This window comes from Balaenoptera borealis (assembly GCF_965194805.1).
Source record: "Balaenoptera borealis genome assembly, chromosome: 14".
NCBI lineage: Eukaryota > Metazoa > Chordata > Mammalia > Artiodactyla > Balaenopteridae > Balaenoptera > Balaenoptera borealis.
The window spans coordinates 91,251,699-91,275,346 of NC_138875.1; the positions used below are offsets into that span (position 1 = coordinate 91,251,699).

At 53.3% G+C, this 23,648-nt stretch overlaps 1 protein-coding gene and 1 long non-coding RNA gene across 2 annotated transcripts in view; both read right to left on the reverse strand.

The window, feature by feature from the left end:
- LOC309610422 overlaps window positions 1-23,648 on the reverse strand; it is a 487,797-nt gene that overhangs the window by 321,240 nt on the left and 142,909 nt on the right. The gene's annotated exons all lie outside the window — the stretch shown is intronic.
- The window catches only part of GALNT9 (polypeptide N-acetylgalactosaminyltransferase 9), a 100,658-nt gene that overhangs the window by 27,813 nt on the left and 49,197 nt on the right, over window positions 1-23,648 (reverse strand). The window contains exons 5-6 of the mRNA XM_082354159.1: window positions 22,618-22,815; window positions 13,092-13,209 (exon numbers count right to left, since the gene is read on the reverse strand). Coding sequence (XP_082210285.1) covers window positions 13,092-13,209; window positions 22,618-22,815 — 316 coding nt within the window. The remainder of the gene's footprint in view (window positions 1-13,091; window positions 13,210-22,617; window positions 22,816-23,648) is intronic.

Sequence of the window (23,648 nt, forward strand, 5' to 3'; positions counted from 1 at the left end):
TAGGCCTAAGAAGGACAGCAAATGCACAAGCCATTTAATAAAAAAGTAGGTACTTACATTAAAAAATTCTCTCTATAAAAAGTCAACATCATAAAATTAAGAACAAGGAAAGCACTTGTGTCACACAATAAAGAGTTAATATCCCTAATGTATGAAGTGCTCTTAAAATCTACTAGAAAATGAGGGACGTCACGAGAAAAAAATGAGCAAAGAAAGAAAAATATATGGTCAACGAATGTACAAAAATATTAACCTCATTAGTAATTGAAGAAAAGCAAGTTAAACAACAAGACATTCCCTGTGTGTCTGTCATATATGAAAGAAGGAAGATTATATTTAATCAGATCACATGTGTTATATGCCGGGGAAACTGCCTCCTCATGTACTATTTGAGAGAACACACATCACACACACACACACACACACACACCTCATACACAGACACACATCACATACTCAGACGCACACACACCACACAGACATGTAGACACACAGACACACATACCACACACCACACACCAAGCACACACACACACCCCGCATACCACATACACATGACACACACACCACACACACCACAGACACACACCACACACAGACTTTTGTGGGGGGCAAGGAGGAGGATTTGGCAAATTGCATCAAAAGCCATAAAATTATGTGTTTCAGCTGATCTAGCAATTCCATTTCTGAGGAAATGCTGAGACGTGAAGGAAGATCCAGACGTGAGAACACGATTTCAGGGCTGTGCCGTGTGGAGGCACTGCCCCATTATAGACAGAGACCCACCGTCGAGTAACTGTTGGGGTCATGGCTTTCAAGAAATGTACACATATATAAAACATAAGCAAAAATGTGGCGCACATTATGTGTACGTGTACACGTGCACCTGGAGAGAATGTTTAGGCACACGCAAGGCACCTCTGAGAGGATGTCCACCCTGGCAACGACAGAGACAGAATCCTGGGTGACTTGATTTTGTTCCTGTTAGCTGACCTTGTGTTTTTGTAATAAAAGTCGCTCTTATAAAGGGAAGAAAAATAGTATTCCAGAAATCCCTGCACAAACACTGAGTACCATCACATGCTGGTTACGTTTCATTTCATCCCCAGCCGGCCCCAGGAGTTATGTCCTACACGCCTCTTGGGGACAGAAGTGGGAACTGAGGCTCAGAGAGGAGGTGCCCAGGTGGCTGAGGGGCAGGGCCACCTCCAAATGCGAGTCTCACGGGGACACCTGAAGACCCCGTGTAGCCACGGGGCTTTTCCACAGGACACTCAAGTGGACTGAGACGTTCCCTCCCTCGCGTTGCACCTGCTTCCGCTGTCTGGAGGCCTGGGTCATCTGTTTGGGGGAGCGGAGGCTGGCTGGGCAGGTGAGGGGTCCCCCTGCGGGCTACTGGGGAGAGGACGCGCGTCCTCACCTTATCAGGCAAACAGACCCACTTGTGACTAGAACGAGCCCTTCCTGAAGCAGAACCAGAATGGGACTTCACAGCCCACTCCCCACCGCCACCAAGAAAGGTCCAGGACCAGCCTGGGGGACACCCACAGCCCCTCTGGTGTGGACCATGGAGCAGCGTGGATTCCTCCACGAGTAACGAGGCCACGTCCCTGCTCTGGCAGGACAGGAGCCTGTGACCATCCACTCCTGGGGAATAGGGAGAACCTGCCATCCGGACCCAGATGTCTAGCGCTAAGGCAGCCCCTCAAAGGGTCGGGAGTTGAAGGCGCAGTAACTGCCCTCCGTGCTGAGAGGTTTGCCTGTAACACCCTGGGAAGGCAGCGAGTCGGAACATTTTAAAATAGAGAAGCAAACGATTTCCAATTTCTGTGTGGCAGAGCTTGCCTAACCAGGCGCGTGCCTCTTGATTCTGTCTTGACCTTTATTAAACCTAATGGACGCGACGGATTCATTTCCCCCTAATTGGCTCTAGGACTTTCCTCATTACGGGACAAGCAGTTGGCATTTCGACAATTACAGAAATGTAAATTAGCCCCGAGACCACAGAATTACTCCTCTAATTGGACTGAATCTATCAGAAGGGCTGCGTGGCCATCTGTGCTAACGATGGATCGGATTCAGCGGTGGCTTCGAGGGCCATCTGAGCAGAAGCAGGGGTTCCAGGAAGGCGGGGGAGGAGCACGCGGACCAGCACCACCCATGGGCTCTGCCAGGAGGGCTATGCTCCTGCCACAGGGCCTTTGCACTTGCTATTCCCTCGCCGGAAACACTTCCCCGTAGCCACACAGCTTGCTTCCTCTCCTTCACGTCTGCTCAGATGTCACATCTCTGTATTCCCTTCCCTGATTATCCCTTTTAAAATGACAACTTCCCCCATCCTGGACATTGCTACCCTGGGGATGAGGGGACGTGTGACTGCTCTGTACCCTGCTGAATCCCCAGCACCTAGGATGGTGGTTGGCACTCGGACACTCGTATTCATCAACAAGACACTGTTCAGCAAATGAACAGCTTGCTTCCCTTTGATGCCCCCCCACCAACCCAGCACTTAGCACAGCACAGAGGCCCCCTCTTTCCCAAATGATTCATCTATTTATTCTGTAAGTAAACCTGAACGTCGACAGCCAGTCGCATGCAGCAGTGAAGGAGACCCAGCCCTGGGCACAAGGACTCACTCACATCCCAACTGGTGACGGAGGGGGGAGACAGGCAGTAAAAAGTAAGCAAACCAGTGAGACAGTGATGGATAGAGCCACGTCGTGTGAGGAGACACAGCCAGGCTTTGGTGGGCTGTGGCTGGGCAGGGCCAAGACCAAGGGTCAGGAAGCAGCCAGGCCGGGCAGGGCTCCTGGGCTGAGCGGGATGGAGCTCGGTTTGGACAAGGGAGGCCGAAGGTCAGGGGCTGGTGCGGGTGGGCGAGAGGGTGGGCACCGGGACACATGGTCAGCAGGATGGTGAGGGTCCTGCACACCATGGGAGGGAGTTTGGGATTAATTCTCAGGGAGGGGAAGCCCTAATGAGGTTGAAATAGCCCTCTCTTAGCTTTTACGTAGAGTGGATGAGAAGGGAGAAGGGTGCAGGCCGGAGATGAGCTGAACTCCAGGTGGGATTGACACCGACCTGGGTTTTTTAATCAGTAGACATTGGTAAGAGGCCAGGTGAGAAATTCAGGCAAGGCTAGGCTTTACCAGGGTTGTGCTGAAGCACCAGGGAGTGAGAACTAGTAACAGGTGCCCTTGCTAGCTCCCGGGGAAGGGGGACTGGCCCCTTAAATGGGGAGCAGGCAGGGGTGGGTCCAGGGGTCAGGCCGGAGGGGTGCCTTAGGTGGCCTGCCCACCCACTCAGTGATGCTGTGTGCAGGGATCGTGGGCAGGACCCGGTTTTGCTCCCTGCAGCTCAGAAATGGCAGTTGGCTTGTGGCCTTTTTGTACCTTATTGTTCAAAATTTGCCCCAACTGAGCATGCGTGCAGTTATTTTTAGTCCCTTATAGTTTCTTCGTTTTCTGTTGTCCAGCTGCAAGCACTCCAGTAAAGGATCCCAGGTCCCAGCCTGTCTCAAAACCACACTTTTGGGACTTCCCTGGTGGTGCAGTGGTTAGGAATCCGCCTTCCAATGCAGGGGACACGGGTTCGATCCCTGGTCTGGGAAGATCCCACATGCCACGGAGCAACTAAGCCCGTGCGCCACAACTACTGAGCCTGCGCTCTAGAGCCCACAAACCACAACTACTGAGCCCGTGTGCTGCAACTACTGAAGCCCGTGCGCCTAGAGCCCGTGCTCTGCAACAAGAGAGCAATGAGAAGCCCAGGCACCGCAACGAAGAGTAGCCCCCGCTCGCCGCAACTAGAGAAAGCCTGCACGCAGCAACGAAGACCCAATGCAGCCCCAAATAAATAAATTAAATAAATAAAATTTTAAAAAAGAGTCAATATAACTTATAAAAAAAAACAAAAACAGAAAGTACCAACAAACAAAAGTCCAGGACCAGATGGCTTCACAGGCAAATTCTATCAAACACTTAAAGAGCTAACGCCTATTCTTCTGAAGCTGTTCCAAAAAATTGCAGAGGAAGGAAAACCCCCAAACTCATTCTACGAGGCCACCATCACCCTGATACCAAAACCAGACAAAGATACCACAAAAAAGAAAATTACAGGCCAGTATCACTGATGAACATAGACGCAAAAATACTCAACAAAATACTAGCAATTCGAATTCAACAACACATTAAAAGGATCATACATCACGATCAAGTGGGATTTATCCCAGGAATGCAAGGTTTCTTCAATATACGCAAAGCAACCAATGTGATACACCATATTAACAAATTGAAGAATAAATACCATATGATCATCTCAATAGGTGCAGAAAAAACTTTTGACAAAATTCAACACCCATTAATGACAAAAACTCTCCAGAAACTGGGCATAGAGGGAACCTACCTCAACATAATAAAGTCCATATACGACAAACCCACAGCCAACATCATACTCAACAGTGAAAAGCAAAAAGCATTTTCTCTAAGATTAGGAACAAGACAAAGATGTCCACTCTGGCCACTTTTATTCAACATAGTTTTGGAAGTCCTAGCCATGGCAATCAGAGAAGAAAAAGGAAAAAAAAAGGAATCCAGATTGGAAAAGAAGACGTTAAACTGTCACTGTTTGTAGATGACATGATACTATACGTAGAAAATCCTAAAGATGCTACCAGAGCTCATCAATGAATTTGGTAAAGTTGCAGGTTACAAAATTAATACACAGAAATCTGTTGCATTTCTATACGCTAACGACGGAAGCTCAGAAAGAGAAATTCAAGAAACAATCCCATTTACCATCGCATCCACCCTCAGGGTGGATTCGCGGTCCAGCCTCCTTCCTGGGCTTTGGGCCCGCGTTCCATTCACTTCGTGTCCCTCTTCGTGTCCTGTGCGTGGAGCCCTTCTACCCAGGCCCCCTTCTCCAGGGACAGGAGGCTTTTCTGGGAGGACACTGCCCGGGGCTGCGAGGCGCCCCCGACCAGAACAGAAACTGCTCCGGTCATTTCAAACAGGGGATGCAACACAGGACTGGTCACCGGTAGGGTGGGCGGTGAGGAAGGCAGGGCTCAGGCAGCCAGCGACCAGCAAGAGCCGGGCTGTGAGGGGCACGGGGTGCTCAGCACCCAGGCCTCTCCCTGGAAGCTGCCGGAAGCACCTAGGGACCGTCAGGGCAGGAGCTGGAGCCCCAGGCATGGGGGAGGGACGCCCATCCCGGCCCCGCCAGAGCATCTCCAGGAGCTGGACGTGCAGCCTGCAGGGGACCCTGCGCCCCCCAGCGGTGGTGTATGGAACTGCTCCAGTGCCATGGGTCAGGGACGGCCACGGGGACACATTGCTGCAGGCCGTTAAACAGCTGTTCCACTGAGAACGACATTTAGGAAAGGTGCCTTGAAATGAATCTTGTCTCTGCTCTAAATGGGGGCGGGGCACACCTGCCCGCTCTGATCCCCCCACGGCCCGGGCCTGCTGCCTCGCGCCTCTGCACCCTGCTGTGGCCCACGGGCTGCTGGGCTTGTAAGGAGACCCTGCCCTAAACTCAGGGACTGAGCCAGAGCCCCCAGCCCGGGTGACAGACAGTGGAGCTGCTGCCCTCGGGCCCTCGGGTCTCCTGCCACTGGCTGTTAACAGCAGAGGGCAGCCTGCAGACCACAGGGCAGGCATCACTCAGGCCTCCCGCTGGCCTTCGCCACCCCCAGGCCTCTGCAAGAACAGCCTGCTGCCCCTGGATGGTGGGCCTGCCTTTACCCGACGCCAGAGGTGAGGTCCTGGGGTTCTTGATCCCGGCTGCCGGGCTCGCCCGTGGAGGTCCCACCTCCCTTTCATGTCTCTGTCTGATTTTTTCTCTCTTCTTTCTTGCTATTTATAATTTACCTTATCTTGCTGGGATTTTTCTGTTTCCTGGCAAGCTGTCTTAAATCAGGTCAACAATAAAAGTTTATAAAAATAGAGTTGCCATAGGATCCAGCAATCCCACTCCTGGGTATATTTCCGGACCAAACTCTAATGCAAAAAGATACCTGCACCCCCATGTTCATAGCAGCACTATTCACAAGAGCCAAGACATGGAAGCAACCTAAATGTCCATCGACAGATGAATGGATAAAGGAGATGTGGTACATATATACAATGGAATATTACTCAGCCATAAAAAAGAATGAAATAATGCCATTTGCAGCAACATGGATGCAACTAGAGATTATCATACTAAGTGAAGTAAGTCAGACAAAGACAGATACCATACGATATCAATTACATGTGGAGCCTAAAACACGACACAGATGAACCTATCTATGAAAGAGAATGGACTTGTGGTTGCCAAGGGGGAAAGGGGTGGAGGAGGGATGGAGTGGGAGTTTGGGGTTAGTAGATATAAACTATTACATATAGAATGGATAAACAACATGTCCTACTGTATAGCACAGGGAACTATATTCAGTATCCTGGGATAAACCATAATGGAAAAGAATAGAAAAAAGAATGTATATATATCTATAACTGAAAAAAATGAAAGTTTAAAAATATATCTACATATATACGCCCATCTGTACACTTAATGTACATAAGTATGTGTGATTCTGTATATGCATGTCTATCTCTATCATCTGTATGGATTCCACATGCCTGTCTATCCATATCTACATCCAGATCTACAGCAATATCTATATCTACGCCTCTGTAGCTACATCCATACCCATTTCCACACCTAATCCATATCTACACCTACACCTGCATCACCCCAGTCAGCAAACGGCCCCTGATGTCCCACAGGCAACGCCAACCCCAGACCCCTCCCCGACAGCTAGGGGGACCCTGCCCAGCGCAGAGCCCAGAGCCCCCTTTACAAAGCGGAGACCCAGGCCCAGGGGCGTTGGGGACCCACCTGTGGTCAAAGAACCAGGGCCAGACAGAGCCTGCTGCCGGGCCTCCTTTTGCTGGACGCCCCTTCTTCAACACCTCGGAGGGTTTCTGTCTCCCTGCTAACATAACGCCTGGCCTCCCAATCCCTTGTCACTGTGACCACCGGCTAGAACTCACCCAGGTGAGTATCACCCTGGCCCTTCCTCGCGGTCTAATGGCCAAACCCGCAGCCACCGTGTGTGCACAGAGCTCAGGGCTCCCAGCTACAGCTGGGCGCGAGGGAACTTCCACACCTGGACCCCTCCCTGCCTCACCAGCTGGGACCGGGGGCTTTCCCCAGCTCTGCCCTCCCGCTGCGCCGGTCAGCACCCGGTGACCCCCACGCGGCCTCGGCTGTCCCCCATGCTGCAAAATTCTCCAGGAGAATATTCCCACCCAGGTGCCACCAGGGATGAAGACTGGCCAGTCTCTCCATTTCCCTCTCCCAGGCGCCTACGTGGTGACACCCAGGGCAGTGCCTCCCCCACCCCCCATACCAAGTTCTCTTTCGGACAGATCGGGGTCTCAGATGGACCCCAACCCTAACCTTACGCTGTACACAGCCTGCTTCCTGGATTCCGGCGGTGGCGTCCAGCCTCATTTCTCTCTCCCCCCGGCGTGCGGCATGTGGCTGTCGCCCTCCTCCGGCTCCCCGACACCTGGCATCTTCTCACCTCGACCACACCCGCTGTTTCTCCCTCCTTTGTCGGTTCCCCCATGCTGGCTTCTGCTTGACCCTGCGCTGCCCCCGACCTGAGCCACTGCAAGCCCCTGGGGGTCCCCGCCCTCAAATTCCTCCTCCCGCCCTCATGGCCCCCGACCTCTGTCCGGTCCCACCTGGCTGGGTTGGCAAGCCAGCAGGCCCGGTCGCCCTTCCAGGCAGGTCCCTTCCTGCCCTCAGGCTCCCAGCTGGGTCTGGTTTGGAAGGAGACAGGGAGCAAGAGGTCTGTCGGGGTGCTTCTCCCCTGCCCCTCCCCGTGTGGGTGCCTTGCGTCTCCAGCGGTGGTTCATCCTCCCCAGGGCGGTCCCTCCGCCCAGGCGCATGTCCACTGAGCCCCCTGCTACCCACACCCAGGCCGGGGGTCGGGGACAGCGGCCAGGCTCCCCCAGCCCCCAGGGCCTCTGCAGCTTCCTTGGGACTCCGACTGTGGTTCCCGAGCTGACATCCTCTAACACTGGGAAGGGTGAGAATCCAGTGTAGAGGTGGAGGAATCAGTCAAACACGGAGAACTGGCACTTTCTGCCAGGTTCAGGAATCACAGGAAAGGATTTGTCTTTAATGACGAAAACAGTTGAGAAAAGTCAGCATACTGAAGACTGCCGGGCTAATCCTCTGATTCCATTTTAACATGTATAACTGAGGACTGATTCTAAATTTGTGATTTAAAATTGGACCTTGTCAGAGAATTTAAAACATTTGCAAACAATACCGAAATGCTTCAGAGAAGTTGAGATTTGGTATAAGTTTAATATACTAGACACACTAGAGTTTTTTAAGCGCTTAGGGGAATTTCTGCAATGATATCAGGCATTCAAGGTGCTTAAAGAAGAAAGAAAATATGCCACATTTATAAGTGTCATCTTAAAAGTTCAAGGAAATTTAATTAACTAAAGGCAGAAATGGAACTGATCGTTGTTTAATAGCATTTAATCTGTTCAGTCTGAGTTACTCAAGCATTAATCAAAGAAAAGGGGAAGGTGAGAGTTCTTATTTTATTTATAACCACAATAATATGATCTCTAGGTTTAACTTAAAAGCTTAAAGTGAACAGGTTTGGAAAGGTGTAACTTCAATAAACTGTCTATAAATTTTTAAAAACTAGCCTTAAATAATCTTTTCTGTGACCTAAGTCCCTACAGACAAACAAAAACCTAAATGAAACCCCAGAAAAAACCCACAAAATCCCAAGGACCCCGAACCAATCAGAGTTCAGCCCCACATCAGCAGAGCTCGGCCACAGGAGACCCCGAGGCTTGGCCCCTGGCCCCTCCCCCTCCATCCGTGGGCGTTTGCAGAGCGCTCAGTAATGCTCCAGGCCCAGTGCAGAGCAAGCCTGGCTGGCCTATGGTCCTCAGAGTGGCGGCCGGGCGGAGGCTGGTTCTCAAAGTGGGTTCCCTGGACCAGCAGAGTCAGTGGCCCTTGGGAATTTGTTGGAAATTAAGATTCCTGGCTGCGCTTCCCTGGTGGCGCAGTGGTTAAGAACCCACCTGCCAATGCAGGGGACACGGGTTCGAGCCCTGGCCCGGGAAGATCCCACATGCTGCAGAGTAACTAAGGCCGTGTGCCACAACTACTGAGCCTGCGCTCTAGAGCCCGCGAGCCACAACTACTGAAGCCCGCGCGCCTAGAGCCCGTGCTCCGCAACAAGAGAAGCCACCGCAATGAGAGGCCCGTGCACCGCAACGAAGAGGGGCCTTCGCTCGCTGCAACTAGAGAAAGCCCACGTGCAGCAACAAACACCCAACGCAGCCAAAAATAAATAAATAAATAAATTTAAAAATAAAGATTCCTGGGCTCCACCCCACCGTACTGAATCCACATCTCTGGGTTGGGGCCCAGTGATCTATTTTAAGGAGACTCTAAGGGATTCTGAGGCAGCTGGAGTCTGAGAACCAGGCCCAGAGACCTGCCTCACCCTCCTGGTGGGTCTCCCGGCCCCTCCTGCTCTGCTCAGCACTCTGAGTGGTAGAGCAGCTGTCACCGCATCCTGGGGCCTCAGTGAGACGGGCTGGGACCTGGAACCTGGGCCCCTTTGCTGCAGTGCTTGCACCTGGACACACGTCTCCTCCAGCAATAAATACAAAGAAACTATAAGGGACTAAAAATAAATGCACGCATGTGCAGCTGGGGCAAATTCTGGACAAAAGGTACAAAAAGACCAAAAAAACCCCAACTGCCACTTCTGAAGAGCCAGGAGCAAAAGCAGGGGGTTGGGGGCAAAAGCAGGGCACTGCGCATGCCCCCTGCACTCAGCACCACCATAGGGGCGGGCAGAGCACCTGAGCCACGCCTCCAGCCCGACCCCCCCAGCACACCCCTACCCTCACCCCATATAAGGAACCAGCTGGCACCCCCTCCCCCCTCCCTCAGGGAGCAGGCAAGCAAGGGAAGCTGTTGTTTGTCCCCTCTCCCGCCTGCTGCAGCAGGGGCCCCAGTAAAGCCTTGCCTGAATTTCTTGTCTGGCCCCAGGCCGATTTCTATTGACCGGGGAAGGTCAAGAACCCAGGGGCCCCAGTAAAGCCTTGCCTGAATTTCTTGTCTGGCCCCAGGCCGATTTCTGTTGACGGGGGAAGGTCAAGAACCCAGGGGCCCCAGTAAAGCCTTGCCTGAATTTCTTGTCTGGCCCCAGGCCGATTTCTGTTGACGGGGGAAGGTCAAGAACCCCGGTCGGTATCATCAGGACTCAGCACCACGGCTAATTGTGATTCGTGTCCCATAGAATGTCCTAAAGATTGGGAAGGCACTGCACACGCTGGCTACCTCTTGTTTTAAATCCAGAAACAGCTCTGAACCTCAGGCTTGGTTACTGGTGGGTGGGCAGCTCATGGCCCATCTGCTGCTGCAGGACTTGGTCAGTTCACTGGCCATCCCCAAACCCTGAGTCTTGGCCTCTCTGAAGAGGGGCAGGAGGACACGGGAGTGAGGTCAGAGGTGACAACGTGGGGTTCACATCCCTGACCTCCGGCTCTGGCTTCCCAGCTGCTGGCAGCCTCGCTCCCACACAGCCAGAGCCCCGTGGGCCACCCGTCATTTCCAGGCCGTTGGAGCTGCCCTGCTTCACAGTTTGGACCCATGACCAAGCTCAGTCACCTTCCCCTGGAGGGAGGGCATCACCAACTGGGGCACCAACAGCTGCCTAAGGTACTCTGCCCCTGGATGGGACGCTCTTGGTACTGGCAATGCTGATAATTAAGAATAATCAGGGGCTTCCCTGGTGGCGCAGTGGTTAAAAATCCGCCTGCCAATGCAGGGGACACGGGTTCGATCCCTGGTCCGGGAAGATCCCACATGCCGCAGAGCGACTAAGCCCGTGCACCACAACTACTGAAGCCCGCGCACCTAGAGCCCGTGAGCCACAACTACTGAAGCCCGCGCACCTAGAGCCCGTGCTCCGCAACAAAGAGAAGCCACCGCAATGAGAAGCCTGCACACTGGAACGAAGAGTAGCCCCCGTTCACCGCAACTAGAGAAAGTCCGTGCGCAGCAATGAAGACCCAGTGCAGCCAAAATATAAATAAATAAATAAATAAATAAATAAATTTATTTTAAAAAATAGGTCTAAAAAAAAGAGAGAGAAAACTTAAAACAGTGTTTCTTTAAAAAATAAATAAATAAAGGGGTAATCAGGTTGAAACAAGGTCACTCAGGTGGGCCCTAATCCAGCGTGACCGGTGTCCTCCTAATGGGGAGCACACAGAGGGAGGGGACGTAAAGACACAGGGAGAAGACGGCCCTGTGACTGGAGCGTCGCATCTACGAGCACCAGGCTTGACAGCAAATACCGGGAGCTGGGAGAGGCAGGAAGGACCCTCCCTGGGAGCCCCCAGGGGGCGCAGCCCCGGAGACTTCAGACTCCAGCCTCAGTGCAGTAAGAGGAGGGGGCCGTGGCTTTAGGCCTCCCGGGTGACGGCACTCTGTCAAGGCTAACAGATCCAGTGTCAAAAACTCTTTGATTTGCGGGCTCTGGTGTCGCCACTGGGCAGAGACAGCTAACCAGCTGGTTAGTGAGGCTTGAGCTAGTGTGGGTCTGCGTTCCGGCTCCTGGTACCAATGGCTAAGCTGCTTCCCCATCCTGGGCCTCTGAGCATTCTGTGTGGAGCGGGGTCACCGCACCTCAGAAGGAGCGTTTGCGCATGAAGGGCAAGGAATTGGTGACCTGGTGACCTGGTGATCTGATCGTAACCCATGACCTGGTGCTGAGGGCTCAAACCTGAACTCTCCTGGGAGCAGGGTCCTTTGGCACTCCAGGTCCACAGTCCTTGAAAGCCCTGCCCATCCCTCTCCGGATGGGCTGTGTCCCGTCACGTTAATCATGCTGTGACCGTTCCGCTGAGCCGTGAACAGAGCCCAGAATACTAGCCTTTGACTGGGCTCCGAACCCAACCTGATTTTATCCTAAGAATACACTGAACCAAGGAGGTGAAAGGCCTGCACACTGAAAACTACAAGACATTGATGAAAGAAGTTGAAGAAGACACAAATAAATGGAAAAGTATCCACGCTCATGGATTGGAAAAATGTTGTTAAAATGACCGTACTACCCAAAGCAATCTACAGATTGAGTACATCCCTATCAAAATGCCAATGACATTTTTCCTCAGAAATAGAACAACCAATCCTATAATTTGTATGGAACCACAAAGACCCCAGAGCAATCTTGAGAAAGAAGAACAAAGCTGGAGGCAACACACTCCCTGATTTCAAACTACATTGCAAAGCTACAAGAATCAAAACATATGGCATTGGCATAAAAACATTCCATAGATCAGTGGAACAGAATACAGAACCCAGAAATAAACCCATGCACACATTGTCAATTAATTTACAACAAAGGAGCCAAGAATATACAATGAGGAAAAGATAGTCTCCTCAATAAATGGTGCTGGGAAAACCAGACAGCTCCATGCTAAAGAGTAAAACTGGACCACTATCTTACACCATACAGAAAAATTAACTCAAAATGGACTAAAGCTTTGAGCATAAGACCTGGAATCATAAAATTCCTAGAAGAAAACATCCTCTCTGGAGCCTCCTCTACAAGCTGCCCACCCCCCAGGAGCAGCCGTGGGGAATTCGGATGCTCACAACCCCATCTGCACCCTGCTTTACACACATCCACCAAGACAAGCCCACGAAACAGGGTGGGTCTCCTCGTTGCCATCGTGCAAACTCCCCAAGCCCAGGACCAGCTTTTACAATATCCACCCCACCCCCACCAGCCCCCACTTTAGTGTAATGCAACAGAACGTGTGGCTTGAGAAATAAAGTCACATCCAAAACACAATCTCTTGTTACAATATTCATAATGTTTCCCAGTCTCGTTGCCATCGAGGTTTCTTACACTGACCTAAGTTTTGGGGCCTTACGTCCCCCTTACTGGTAACATGCAGCTCACGGACTAGCCAGGCCAACAGGTCTGCTCGGCAGACGGTCCCCTCAAGAGGCCTCGGTGGCCAGGCAGTGACACTTACCCTCATGCCCAGCTCGATGTTCTCCCCACCATACACCTCCATGCCCGGGTCCAGCAGGCCGATGTCCCCGAAGTACTCCCGGTCCACCACGAAGGAGCAGCCGATCATGGCCGGGGTTCTGGAGGGAAGCAGACAGTGCGTGAGCTGGTTGCTGGTGTGTGGCCCCGGACCCCCACAGCCTGGGTGGGCTCACCATCCTCTCTCCAAGTCCTCACACCTCATCCCTGCGCTCCTCGCCTCCGCTTGGTCACTGTGCCCAGGGCTGCCTAGGACTTGTCTTTGCATCCCTCAGAGATGACAAAAACCAGTATTCAATTCAGTCAACTTAGTGTAAATTTTTAAAAATCTGTTTACCCAATGAGTTGTTTAGTTGCCCTGACCATCAGTCACTTGCCTACCTCCTTCATTATTTTATCTGTGTATCAGTAGTCAGGGCTGTAATGGGCAGTTGCACAGGCTGTGCACTGCTCAACTCTACGGAACCTCCTCAATATCAGACTCTCTCTGAATGACACACCTTGAAGTTGTACAGTACACAACCTGTGCAGCTGTCTGCAAAAGACTGCCAACTGTACTATTATTCCTATAATAATTCTATTTACAGCTACATATTTTTAAAATGTCAGTAAATCTTGCCTTGTCCCAAGCAATTGTATCTGTAAAATCATGTGTCAATGTGCTGGTTATAGTTTTTTCTAAAATGCATTAACAATCTATCGGTGTTGAGACCTCCACTGGTCTCATGGAGCAGCGGTGATCAACGCAGGACATGGTGAGACAGAGTGGCAGAGACAAGTGGACGGTGTCACTGTGAACAGAACTGCACATTTGCTGACTCATTCATTCATTCATGATACAGTCACATCATGAATGCAGGATATATCGAGTGCCTATTAGCTGGAGGGGATAAAAAAGAGAAAGGAAAGAGAACGGAAAAATATCTTGCTAGCAAGAAGTACGCACAGTCTCTGTTTTGTAAGAAAGCAGGACCTTCCAAGCTTTTGAAGGACGTGTTTCCCTCAAAACAAAGACACCTCCTTTGTAGGCTGAGGGCTTAGTTTCTTCCGAGCTCCGAGAGGACTAGTAAAGGCTCCCCAATGGGGCTTCCCTGGTGGCGCAGTGATTAAGAATCTGCCTGCCAATGCAGGGGACAAGGGTTCGATCCCTGTTCCAGGAAGATCCCACATGCCGCGGAGCAACTAAGCCCATGTGCCACAACTACTGAGCCCGCGTTCGAGAGCCCGCGAGCCACAACTACTGAAGTCCGCGTGCCTACAGCCTGTGCTCTGCAACAAGAGAAGCCACCGCAGCGAGAAGTCCTCGCACCGCAAAGAAGATCCAATGCAGCCAAAAATAAATAAATAAAACAAATAAATTTTTAAAAAGGCTCCCCATTGTCCCCGAAGGCCCCTGTGGTCCTGGCAAGGCTGAAGGCTAAGGCTGTTTCCTCCTCTGTTCCCCCCGCTGTGCCCTCCCGCTGCTCCCACAGGTATGAAGTCACTCATGAAAACGCCATGATAAATTGTTCTCAATCACAATTTAAAAGAAGCATTTCTTTTAAATGTGACTAGGACATCAGAAGCAAATGCCCATGAGTTGTCCAAGAATAACAGAGGCATTAAAAGGCGATTATCCTTTTATTTGTAAAAAGATCCAATTTGTTCAGTCATGACATTTGAGGCACAAATCTAACAGCAACGAAATTTTAATGTCATCTGTGATGTGTAATAGCGAGCGTTTGACCGGTTAAGTTATAGTTCGCCAACGAAGACAGACATTTCTCATTTTCTTAACGACACAAAACTCTCAGGTGATCTCTGGTGAATTTAATACCAAATCCCTGCCTAGTCTGTTGTAGCTAGTAATAATTTTTTTATTACTGCTCAGAGTTCCAAAGTAAACTTAAACTCAGAAGGCGATGGAAGCAGAATCAGCTGGCACTGAATTGATTTGCATGAGAAATTCTTGCTGTGTTTACAGAAAACAGCCAGGGTGAGGGGTTCTCAGGTTTGGCCGGGCAGGGGTAGACTTGTCGTCCTGGGGGCATCCTTCTATCGGGGCTGAAGTGCAGCGTGCCGGGATATAGCAAGCAGCATCTCTGCAAAGGGTCCTCACCTGGGCTCCTGCCTTGTAAAGGCAACAGACATGCGGATACACACAGATGCATGGATACACACAACACACACGCATGCACAAATACACACATGCAACAGACATACGGGCACACGCGGACACATGTAGACACACACGCAACACACCCCCTACAAGGACAGACACACACCCAACAAACAGATGTACAGACATACAGACACATGTAATACACGTACATGGTCCCACAAACGTGCCCACAGATAGATACACATACACACAGACCTACACGTACACACCCAAATGCACACAGGTACATGCAGACACACATATATATATACACACATAACACCCAGAGAAACACACATGTGCACCCCCCGCACACATAAACACAGGCCCACACCTGCAGTGAACACACACACAGATACACATACAACACATGCACACACAGAGACACACCCAGACACCCACACATAGACAATACACATCCTCGAGTCCATGGAATTCTGGAGTTCTGTATAAATGGGAGCGGATAAAATTAAGATCACGAATGGGTCCTTCAGCCTTCAGGAGAGTGACAAGGGACTAGAGAGTCATCTGCTCTTGGCGTCTTGAGGAAGAACACGTGCTCGCAGGCAGGGCATGGCCAGGCAATCAGCACAGGCACAGGGAAGGCATGTGCAGAATCTTGCAGACTCGCTGCCGAACCGGGTGCAGGGGCCACACGCACTGGTGGCGAGTTTGTGGAGGAACTGGTGTGGGTTGGCTCAACTGTCTTGGAAAAGTCCAGAGCTATGAATAGGGAGCCAACAATACCTGTGCAGTGATGCAACGGCGACCCGGCTCGGCGCGCACCGGCTGTGTGACCTCGGGCAAGCCACTCAGCTGCTCTGTGCTCAGCTTCCCCGCCCGTAACATGAGAGGCAGGCCGGTGCCTCCTCCACAGGCTGCTGTGCAGACGAAAACCGCACAGAGGAGTGTCTGGAGCCTGGGAACCGTTTGCTGTTATTATTTTATCCCCTGATTCCATAGCTGGCATTTATCCCAGGAGACTAATCCAAAAGCTATTCGCACAAAGCTGTGCACTGCAGCGTGAGTTATAGTGGCCAAAGGGAAATCAACTTAGAGTCCATCAGTGTAGACGGTCGAATGAATTTCGAGCCCTCCCTTTGATGGACTGTTACTTACCCAGCAGGCGAGGTGCTTACCAAACCCCCCAGCACCACGGGAAGTGACACTCAGGAGAGGGTGACAAGTCAGCAAGGAAAATGTCACTATCCTACCACCGTGACCAGAGAAGCAATTACGTGTGAGTGTGTGTGCGCACGCGGGTCTATGTGTGGTCTTGTGCGCGTGTGTGTCTGAGTGGGTGGGTCTATGTGTGGTTGTGGGTGTGTGAGTGTGTACACGTGTCTGTGTGCTTGCATTTGTATCTGTGTGTGCACCTCTATGCACGTGTGTGCATGTGTGTGTGATTTTGTGCATGTGTGTGTGAGTGTGCGTGTGTTACTTGGGGCCGCGTTCCACGCTCCCCTGCTTGGTGGGGGGGACTGGGTGCTGGGGGGGCCCCTCTGCCACCCCCAGAGCATCCCCCTTTCCTCCGGGCTCCTCTGGCCCCACTGGTAGCCGGCTTGCACCCACGGTCGCTCCGCGTCCACCAGACACACTGGGCTCCCCTCCGGGGGTCGGGGTGCGAACCCTCGCACGAGCTCCACGGCCCCTGGAAGATGCGAGCCGCGTGCGCCAAGGGGCTGCACGGCCCTCCCCGAGGCGAGGGTCCATACGACACAGCCAAGATGCTCCGCACCCGCGCCCCGCTAGCAGCTCGGAGCCACGCGGAGACGGGGACAAACACGCCACTGGTCACGGGTCCCATTTTGACCTCCTTCAGACCCGGGAAATAGCTCCATTTCAATGACACGGTTCACGCGTGCGGCCAGCCGCCCCCAGCATGCAGGACCCCTGGGCCCACACCGGGCCCGCGGGCCCCTCCCTCCCCTTTCCACGCGCGGGGGAAGCCGTCTTTCTCCTTCTGTCAAGACTGAGATATTTCCCTCCAGCAATCCAAGCCTTCTTTTCACTCTTTTTTCTTCCTTGAGCTTCAAGGATAATGAATGGTAGGGAAATTTCCTAAAGGGAATCTTTACACGCCAGCCTCTCCCGGGCTAATTTCCCACCCGGGCTCCAGGGCGGGTGTGCGAGCTGCGTCCTTCAGGAGAAGGGCAGCGGCTCCGCGCCCAGGTCCAAGGGAAACGAGAAATCCCAGGGCGGTTTTCAGGAGAGACCCTTCCAGGCCCGCGCTGTCCCCGGGGATGCAGTTTCCCAGCCTGGGGTCAGGGTCTCGGGATGTGCAGGGTGAGGGGCTCCATCAGAGGGTGGCCAGGAGCCTTTTCTGCAGGCACTGGGGCGCCAGGGCTTCTCCCGAGGGCTCTGCTGTGGCGGGGACGTTGTGAGAAGGGGGCGAGGAGGGCCGTCCGCTGGATAACAACCTTGGACGCAGAGGGCCTCGAGGCTGCCCCTGGGGTCCTGTTACTCCGGACCCTCCAGCTCGAGGGGCGTGTGAAGCAGGCTGCTGGGAGCAGTGGGGACTGTGGCGCTGCCCCTCCCAGGGGGTCACTAGCAACTCAGCTCCAGTGGATGGTCACCAGGTAGGAATGGGGGCCTGGGTTTTCCAGAATCTTCTACTTTTCAGAGAGTAGATATCAATTTCATGTGAAATCTCTTAAGTGTAAACATCAGTTCCAATTTCAAAACATACATGGTACAATCAAGGCAACACGCTGTAACTCAGAGGCGGCCCTTTCTAGAACTTGAAGGACGCGGTTACGCCACTCTTGGCTCAGTGCCGTGCACAGTGAGATGGGAGATTCAGAGTGACTTCTTCTCTCCCCAGGAAGAGGGGCCGGGGGTCTGGGGGGCCGTCCTGAAGCATCACAGGCAGGGCAGTGAGTCCCGGCATGGAGGCTGCTGAGGGCCAGGCGGGGTCTGGGGAGGCGCCGGTCGGCTTCCTCTCTTCCCCGAGGGACACACCACACCTGATTTCCAGGGAGCCTTGGCTGGGCGTGGTTAAAGCCATCACACGGGCCAGCTGGCCATCAGCTCCGCAGGCAGCCTTGAGAGGCCCTTGTCAGGACTCTGCTTCCCCGCGGGCTGCACTCATGCGCATTGAGGACGCAATCGGGGACCAGCTGTGATGGTGGCTCCGCGTGGAGCCGCGGAATGTTTGTGATTGTCACACGCAGCATCGCCTCCACACTGCCACCGTGGTCTCATCTCAGCATGGCTGTATGTCAGCTCCATCCCCACGGGGACACCCTCCTGGCAGATGCCCAGCAAGGCTTAGGACCTTCCAGTCTTGGAGTAGGGCTCTGCAGAGGGCCTGTTCTGGACATTGTCCATTTTTGGTTTACCCAGCGTGTTCATTTCCCGCGGCTGCGAAAAGAAGTACCATAAACTGGGACTTCAGACAAGAGATATCTGTCCTCTCAAAGCTCTTGAGGCCAGAAGTCTGAGGTCAAGGTGTGTCGGACAGGGCTGCACTCTCTCTGGAGGCTCCAGGGAAGGGTCCTTCCTGCCTCTTCCAGCTCCTGGTGGCCCCAGGTGTCCCTTGGCTTCTGGCTGCATCCCTCCCGTCTCTGACTCCAGAGTGGCGTGGCCTTTGCTCTTCTGTGTGTGTCTCTCCTAAGGGCACTCATGACAGCATTCAGGGCCCAGCCGGGTGATCCAAGGTAATCTCCCCATCACAAGATCCTAATTACATCTGCAAAGATCCTTTTCCCAATGAGGTCGCATTCATGGGCTCTGGGGGTCAGGATGCGGACACGGCTGTCTGCTGCACCCAGCCTTCCATCTCAGCCTTCTTATAAACACCCCAACATCTTTTAGGGAGACCGCCTCTCTCCTTGCACATACTCCCTGTGGGACGGTGAGTCCCCAGACCTTCCCCTCTGTGAAGGTCAGCGGGCCATTGGAGGACCCCTTCTCCCATCTGCTTCCAGGAAAGATGGGGGCAGGGGTTTGTGGCCCAAGTTCAGCCATTGCCACCTCTGTTCCGGGGACTGACTGAGGTGGAGGGACACCCGTCCGCAGTGTCGGGGAGCTGTCTGGCTTTCCTGCTGGTTCCTCCCCAGAGCCCCTTCAGCTCACATTAGCTGGCGCCCTTCTCTGTGGCTGGAACCCTCCTGGTCCCGGCTCAGAGATGCTAATTTAACTGGCATGGTAAGCAGCTTGGGCATTGGAATTATTACTTTTTTGTATGTTTTGAAATTCATTTAAAAAATCAACTCAGCAAAGGTAAATTTACACGCAACAGGACACAGCCCTTGAAAGCGTGTGGTCCGAGTGGTCTGACGGAGGGAACGCCGGGTAACTCCGTCGCAGTCCAGACGGAGAACGCGCCCATCCCGGGCTCCTCGGCCCTCCACCAGGGGACTGCGTTCTCTGGGCTTCTCTGGGCATCAGGTCACACACTACGTGCTCCTTTGTATCTGGCTCTTTTGCCTCTGTTTCGCCATTTTGCGTTTCACCCGCATTGTCATGGGCATAACCGTTTATTCCCTTTTTGCTCTGAGAAGTCTCCCGTTACATTGATAGGTTATGCTTCGTTTATCTACTCACCTGTTGGTGGACACTTGGGTCCAATTCGGGACTATCGTGAATAAGCTGCCACCACAAACATTCGCGTCTGTCTTTTGTAGACGTGTGTTTTCATTTCTTTTGGGAAAATACCTGGGGCAGAGCGGCTGGTCATACAGGAAGTGTTTTTACCTCTATGAGAAACGCCAGTTTTACGAAGTGGTCTTGCCGATGCCTTCTCCCGCCGGCCGCGCTGAGAGTTCCGGCGACTCCGTGTCACCAGCCCCCGCTGCCACTGGTGTGTCTGTCCTTTCCAGCAGGCGTGCGGGGCGCCTCACTGGGACACTGTGCGACTCCGCGGTGGGCGTTTTTCTGTGAGTGTGCCAGCGTTTTGTCTACCTTCTTGTGCGCAGTGTCTGTGCAAGGCCTTCGCCCATTTTTATTTGGGATCTGGGCATCAGGGTTTTCCAGCGCTCTCCAGGGGATGCCAGCAAGGCGCGGCGTTTGGGACAACACACAGTCTGGCCAGAGCAGCCTTCCCGCAGCTCGCGGCGTCCAGGCTGCTTGAGACTTCATTTCTCGCTGGACGGCTCTTTGCTAATGGAGCGTAGGTGCCCGGAGGCCCCCGTAAGACACTCCTAGGGGAGGAGAGAGCTTTCAAAGGCGCAGTGAGGGATGGTCTTGGTCGCTTGCGGGCAGAGTGGCTTGTTTCAGCAGGGACACATCGGTTTGTACAGATGAGGCAGGAGGGGTCCCAGCCCGAGGCCCTAAAATCCAAACCTCTACAGGGGGAGACCTGGCCAAGGCTCCAAGGGGTCAGCAGATCCTGCAGAGGCACATTCACTCCAGGAAAAAAATACCTCCATCCTGCTGAGCCCCCAGGAGAAAGTGGTAGCCCCACTAGATTTTGAAACATAGATTTCCCAGGGGCTCAGCAGACTAGGGAAGTGGAAGGAAGGGCTGCAAACTACAGAAGCTCAGTCGGTGATGGAAACAAACAAAGCAAGCCAGGTGCAAGAAATGACAGCGCAGGCAGGAAGGCAGAGCGTCAGGGAGACAATGGGGAGTGGTGGGGATTTCAGGAACTGGAGAGCACCGCCCTGTTTAGACAGGGGACTGCTTCTCAGCCCCAGGGACTGCTGCCTTGTGAGAATGTGCACCTTCCCATTTTTTTTTTTTTTTAATTATTTTATTTTTTTTTAATTTATGGTTGTGTTGGGTCTTCGTTTCTGTGCGAGGGCTTTCTCTAGTTGCAGCAAGTGGGGGCCACTCTTCATCGCGGTGCGCAGACCTCTCACTATGGCAGCCTCTCTTGTTGCGGAGCACAGGCTCCAGATGCGCAGGTTCAGTAATTGTGGCTCACGGGCCTAGTTGCTCCGTGGCATGTGGGATCTTCCCAGACCAGGGCTCGAACCCGTGTCCCCTGCATTGGCAGGCAGATTCTCAACCACTGCGCCACCAGGAAAGCCCCCTTCCCATTTTTATAAAGATGCTGGGTTGTGGTTTTTTTTTAATTTTTAAATTTTATTTATTTATTTTTGGCTGCATTGGGTCTTCACTGCTGCACACAGGCTTCTCTAGTTGCAGCGAGTGGGGGCTACTCTTCGTTGTGGTGCATGGGCTTCTCACTGTGGTGGCTTCTCTTGTTGCAGAGCACGGGCTCTAGGCGTACGGGCTTCAGTAGTTGTGGCATGCGGGCTTCAGTAGCTGTGGTTCGCGGGCTCTAGAGCGCAGGCTCAGTAGTTGTGGCGCACGGGCTTCATTGCTCTGCAGCATGTGGGATCTTCCCGGACCAGGGCTCGAACCCGTGTCCCCTGCATTGGCAGGTGGATTCCCAACCACTGTGCCACCAGGGAAGCCCTGGATTGTGTATTATTTTTTAATATTTTATTTATTTATTTATTTGGCTGTGCCGGGTCTTAGTTGGAGCAGGCGGGTTCCTTAGTTGTGGCATGCAATCTCTTAGTTGCGGCATGCATGTGGGATCTAGTTCCCTGACCAGGGATCGAACTTGGGCCCCCTGCATTGGGAGCGTGGAGTCTTAACCACTGCACCACAAGGGAAGTCCCTGGGTTGTGTATTTTTAACATGTGAAAATCTCTCCGTTTTCATGTTTGGGAACCGATTCAAAATAAAATAAACGCTTTGCAGGACAATCTCTGGGGTCTGCTGAAACGCCTGGGGTCTCTGTAGCACACACAGCATCTGTGGTCTCCAGGTCTCTGCTCTGCTCCCCGGCTCGTGTTTTTGACTCTTGTGGTGCTGTCTCTGCCTCTGTCTGTCTGTGTGTCTGTCTCTCCCTCGTTCTGTCTGGGTCTCTGTCTCCTTTCCCTCCCTCTCTCCATCTCTGCATCTCTCTTCCTCTCTGCTCATGACACCTTCCCAGTTTTGTCTCTTGGTCTCCCTGCCCCCTACCCTGACTCTGTCTTCCTCTGTTCATCTCTCTTTCTTGTTCCCTCTCACTCTCCTTGGTGTGTCCCCTGTTCTGCTCTCTCCATGTCTGTGTTCCTTTTCTCAGTCTCTTTTACTGGCTCTTTCTCTTTGGATGTTAGCTCTGTCTGTCTGTCTGTCTGCCTCCCTCCCTCTCCCGCCCCCACCCGACCTCGTCATCTCTCAGGTCACAAACTGGAGCCGCTCCCAAGTTTCCCCATCACATCACCCTGTCCCTCTGCACATCTGGGCGGACGCTGCATCCCAGCACACTTACTTCCCCATGTGGCGCCAGGCCCCGGCTTTCTGCAGAGGAGCACGTCCCGTCCCTCCAGCCCCCCAGCCCCCTGCGGCAGCCCCGCCCCACGCCCCCTCACGCTGTCCTGGCTCCTCCCAGGGCAGGCCCTGCCCCGGGGCCCCGGGATCGGCTCACCTGATGGGCGCTGCCTCGTCGCCGCGGTCCAGCCAGTCCTGGGGCGGAATGATGTACATGCACCAGAGCCCCCAGTTGTAGCCGTGGGCCGCGCTGGCGTACTGCTGCACCTCAAACGTGTCGTACTTGATGTTGTCGATGGCCGGCAGGACGATGCGCCGCCGGTCCTCCCGGATCCGCGAGAGGGCGGGCTCGGCCCTGCGGGGCGGTGCATGCCCGTGGGGAAGGGCATGGGTGCCGGGACCCCCCGCCCCATTCCCCCAGGTCGGGGGGCCGGAGCCAGGCCTCCTCCAGGGAGGTGGCCACACCCGGGTCTGATGGCGCCTGCGGACGGCGGATCCAAGGGCTTCACCTCTGAAAGCCCCGGGGTCGCCTGGGCTGCAGACCTGCCTGCCGAGGTCTCGCCCTTCCCGGGGCAGCCCGTGGCTAAGGACTGATGGACACCAGGGATACGGGCACACGGATTGGGCCTAATCTCCGACACCTCTACGGGGCCGTCCTGGCTCCAGAGGCCCTGTGGGTCAGCTCAGTCTGTCCCTTCACAGCTCGGCCTCCCCCTCCAGCTCATCCCACTTCCCGGCCCTCCTTCCCCGCACGGGTGGCCACACGTTCATTTACAAGCATGAACTGAGGACCTGTCATGTGCCACACCCTGTTTTAACACAGCAGAGTACATTCACAAACTAGAAAAGAAAAAAAAATCCACGCCTCAGGGAACTTAGGATACACTGAAGGGACAGAAAGGCTACCAGGTACTGTTGTGCAGTGCACAACCTACACAACAGTATGTGGTGGCCCTGACTGGGTGGGGGTCAGGGGACAGACAATAATGTGTAAATAAGTGATATAATATATTAGGAGGTGTTAGTTGTTGTGGTGGGAAAAGAGAGTAAATAAGGGTGGTTTGGAATTGCACTTTTAAATAGGATGCCTGGTGTAAGTTGCCCTGGGTGATGACCACGAGGTGTAGGATGTAGCAGGTGGTGGGAGAGATGGGGAGGGGGGGCGTTCCACACAGAGGGAGCAGCCAG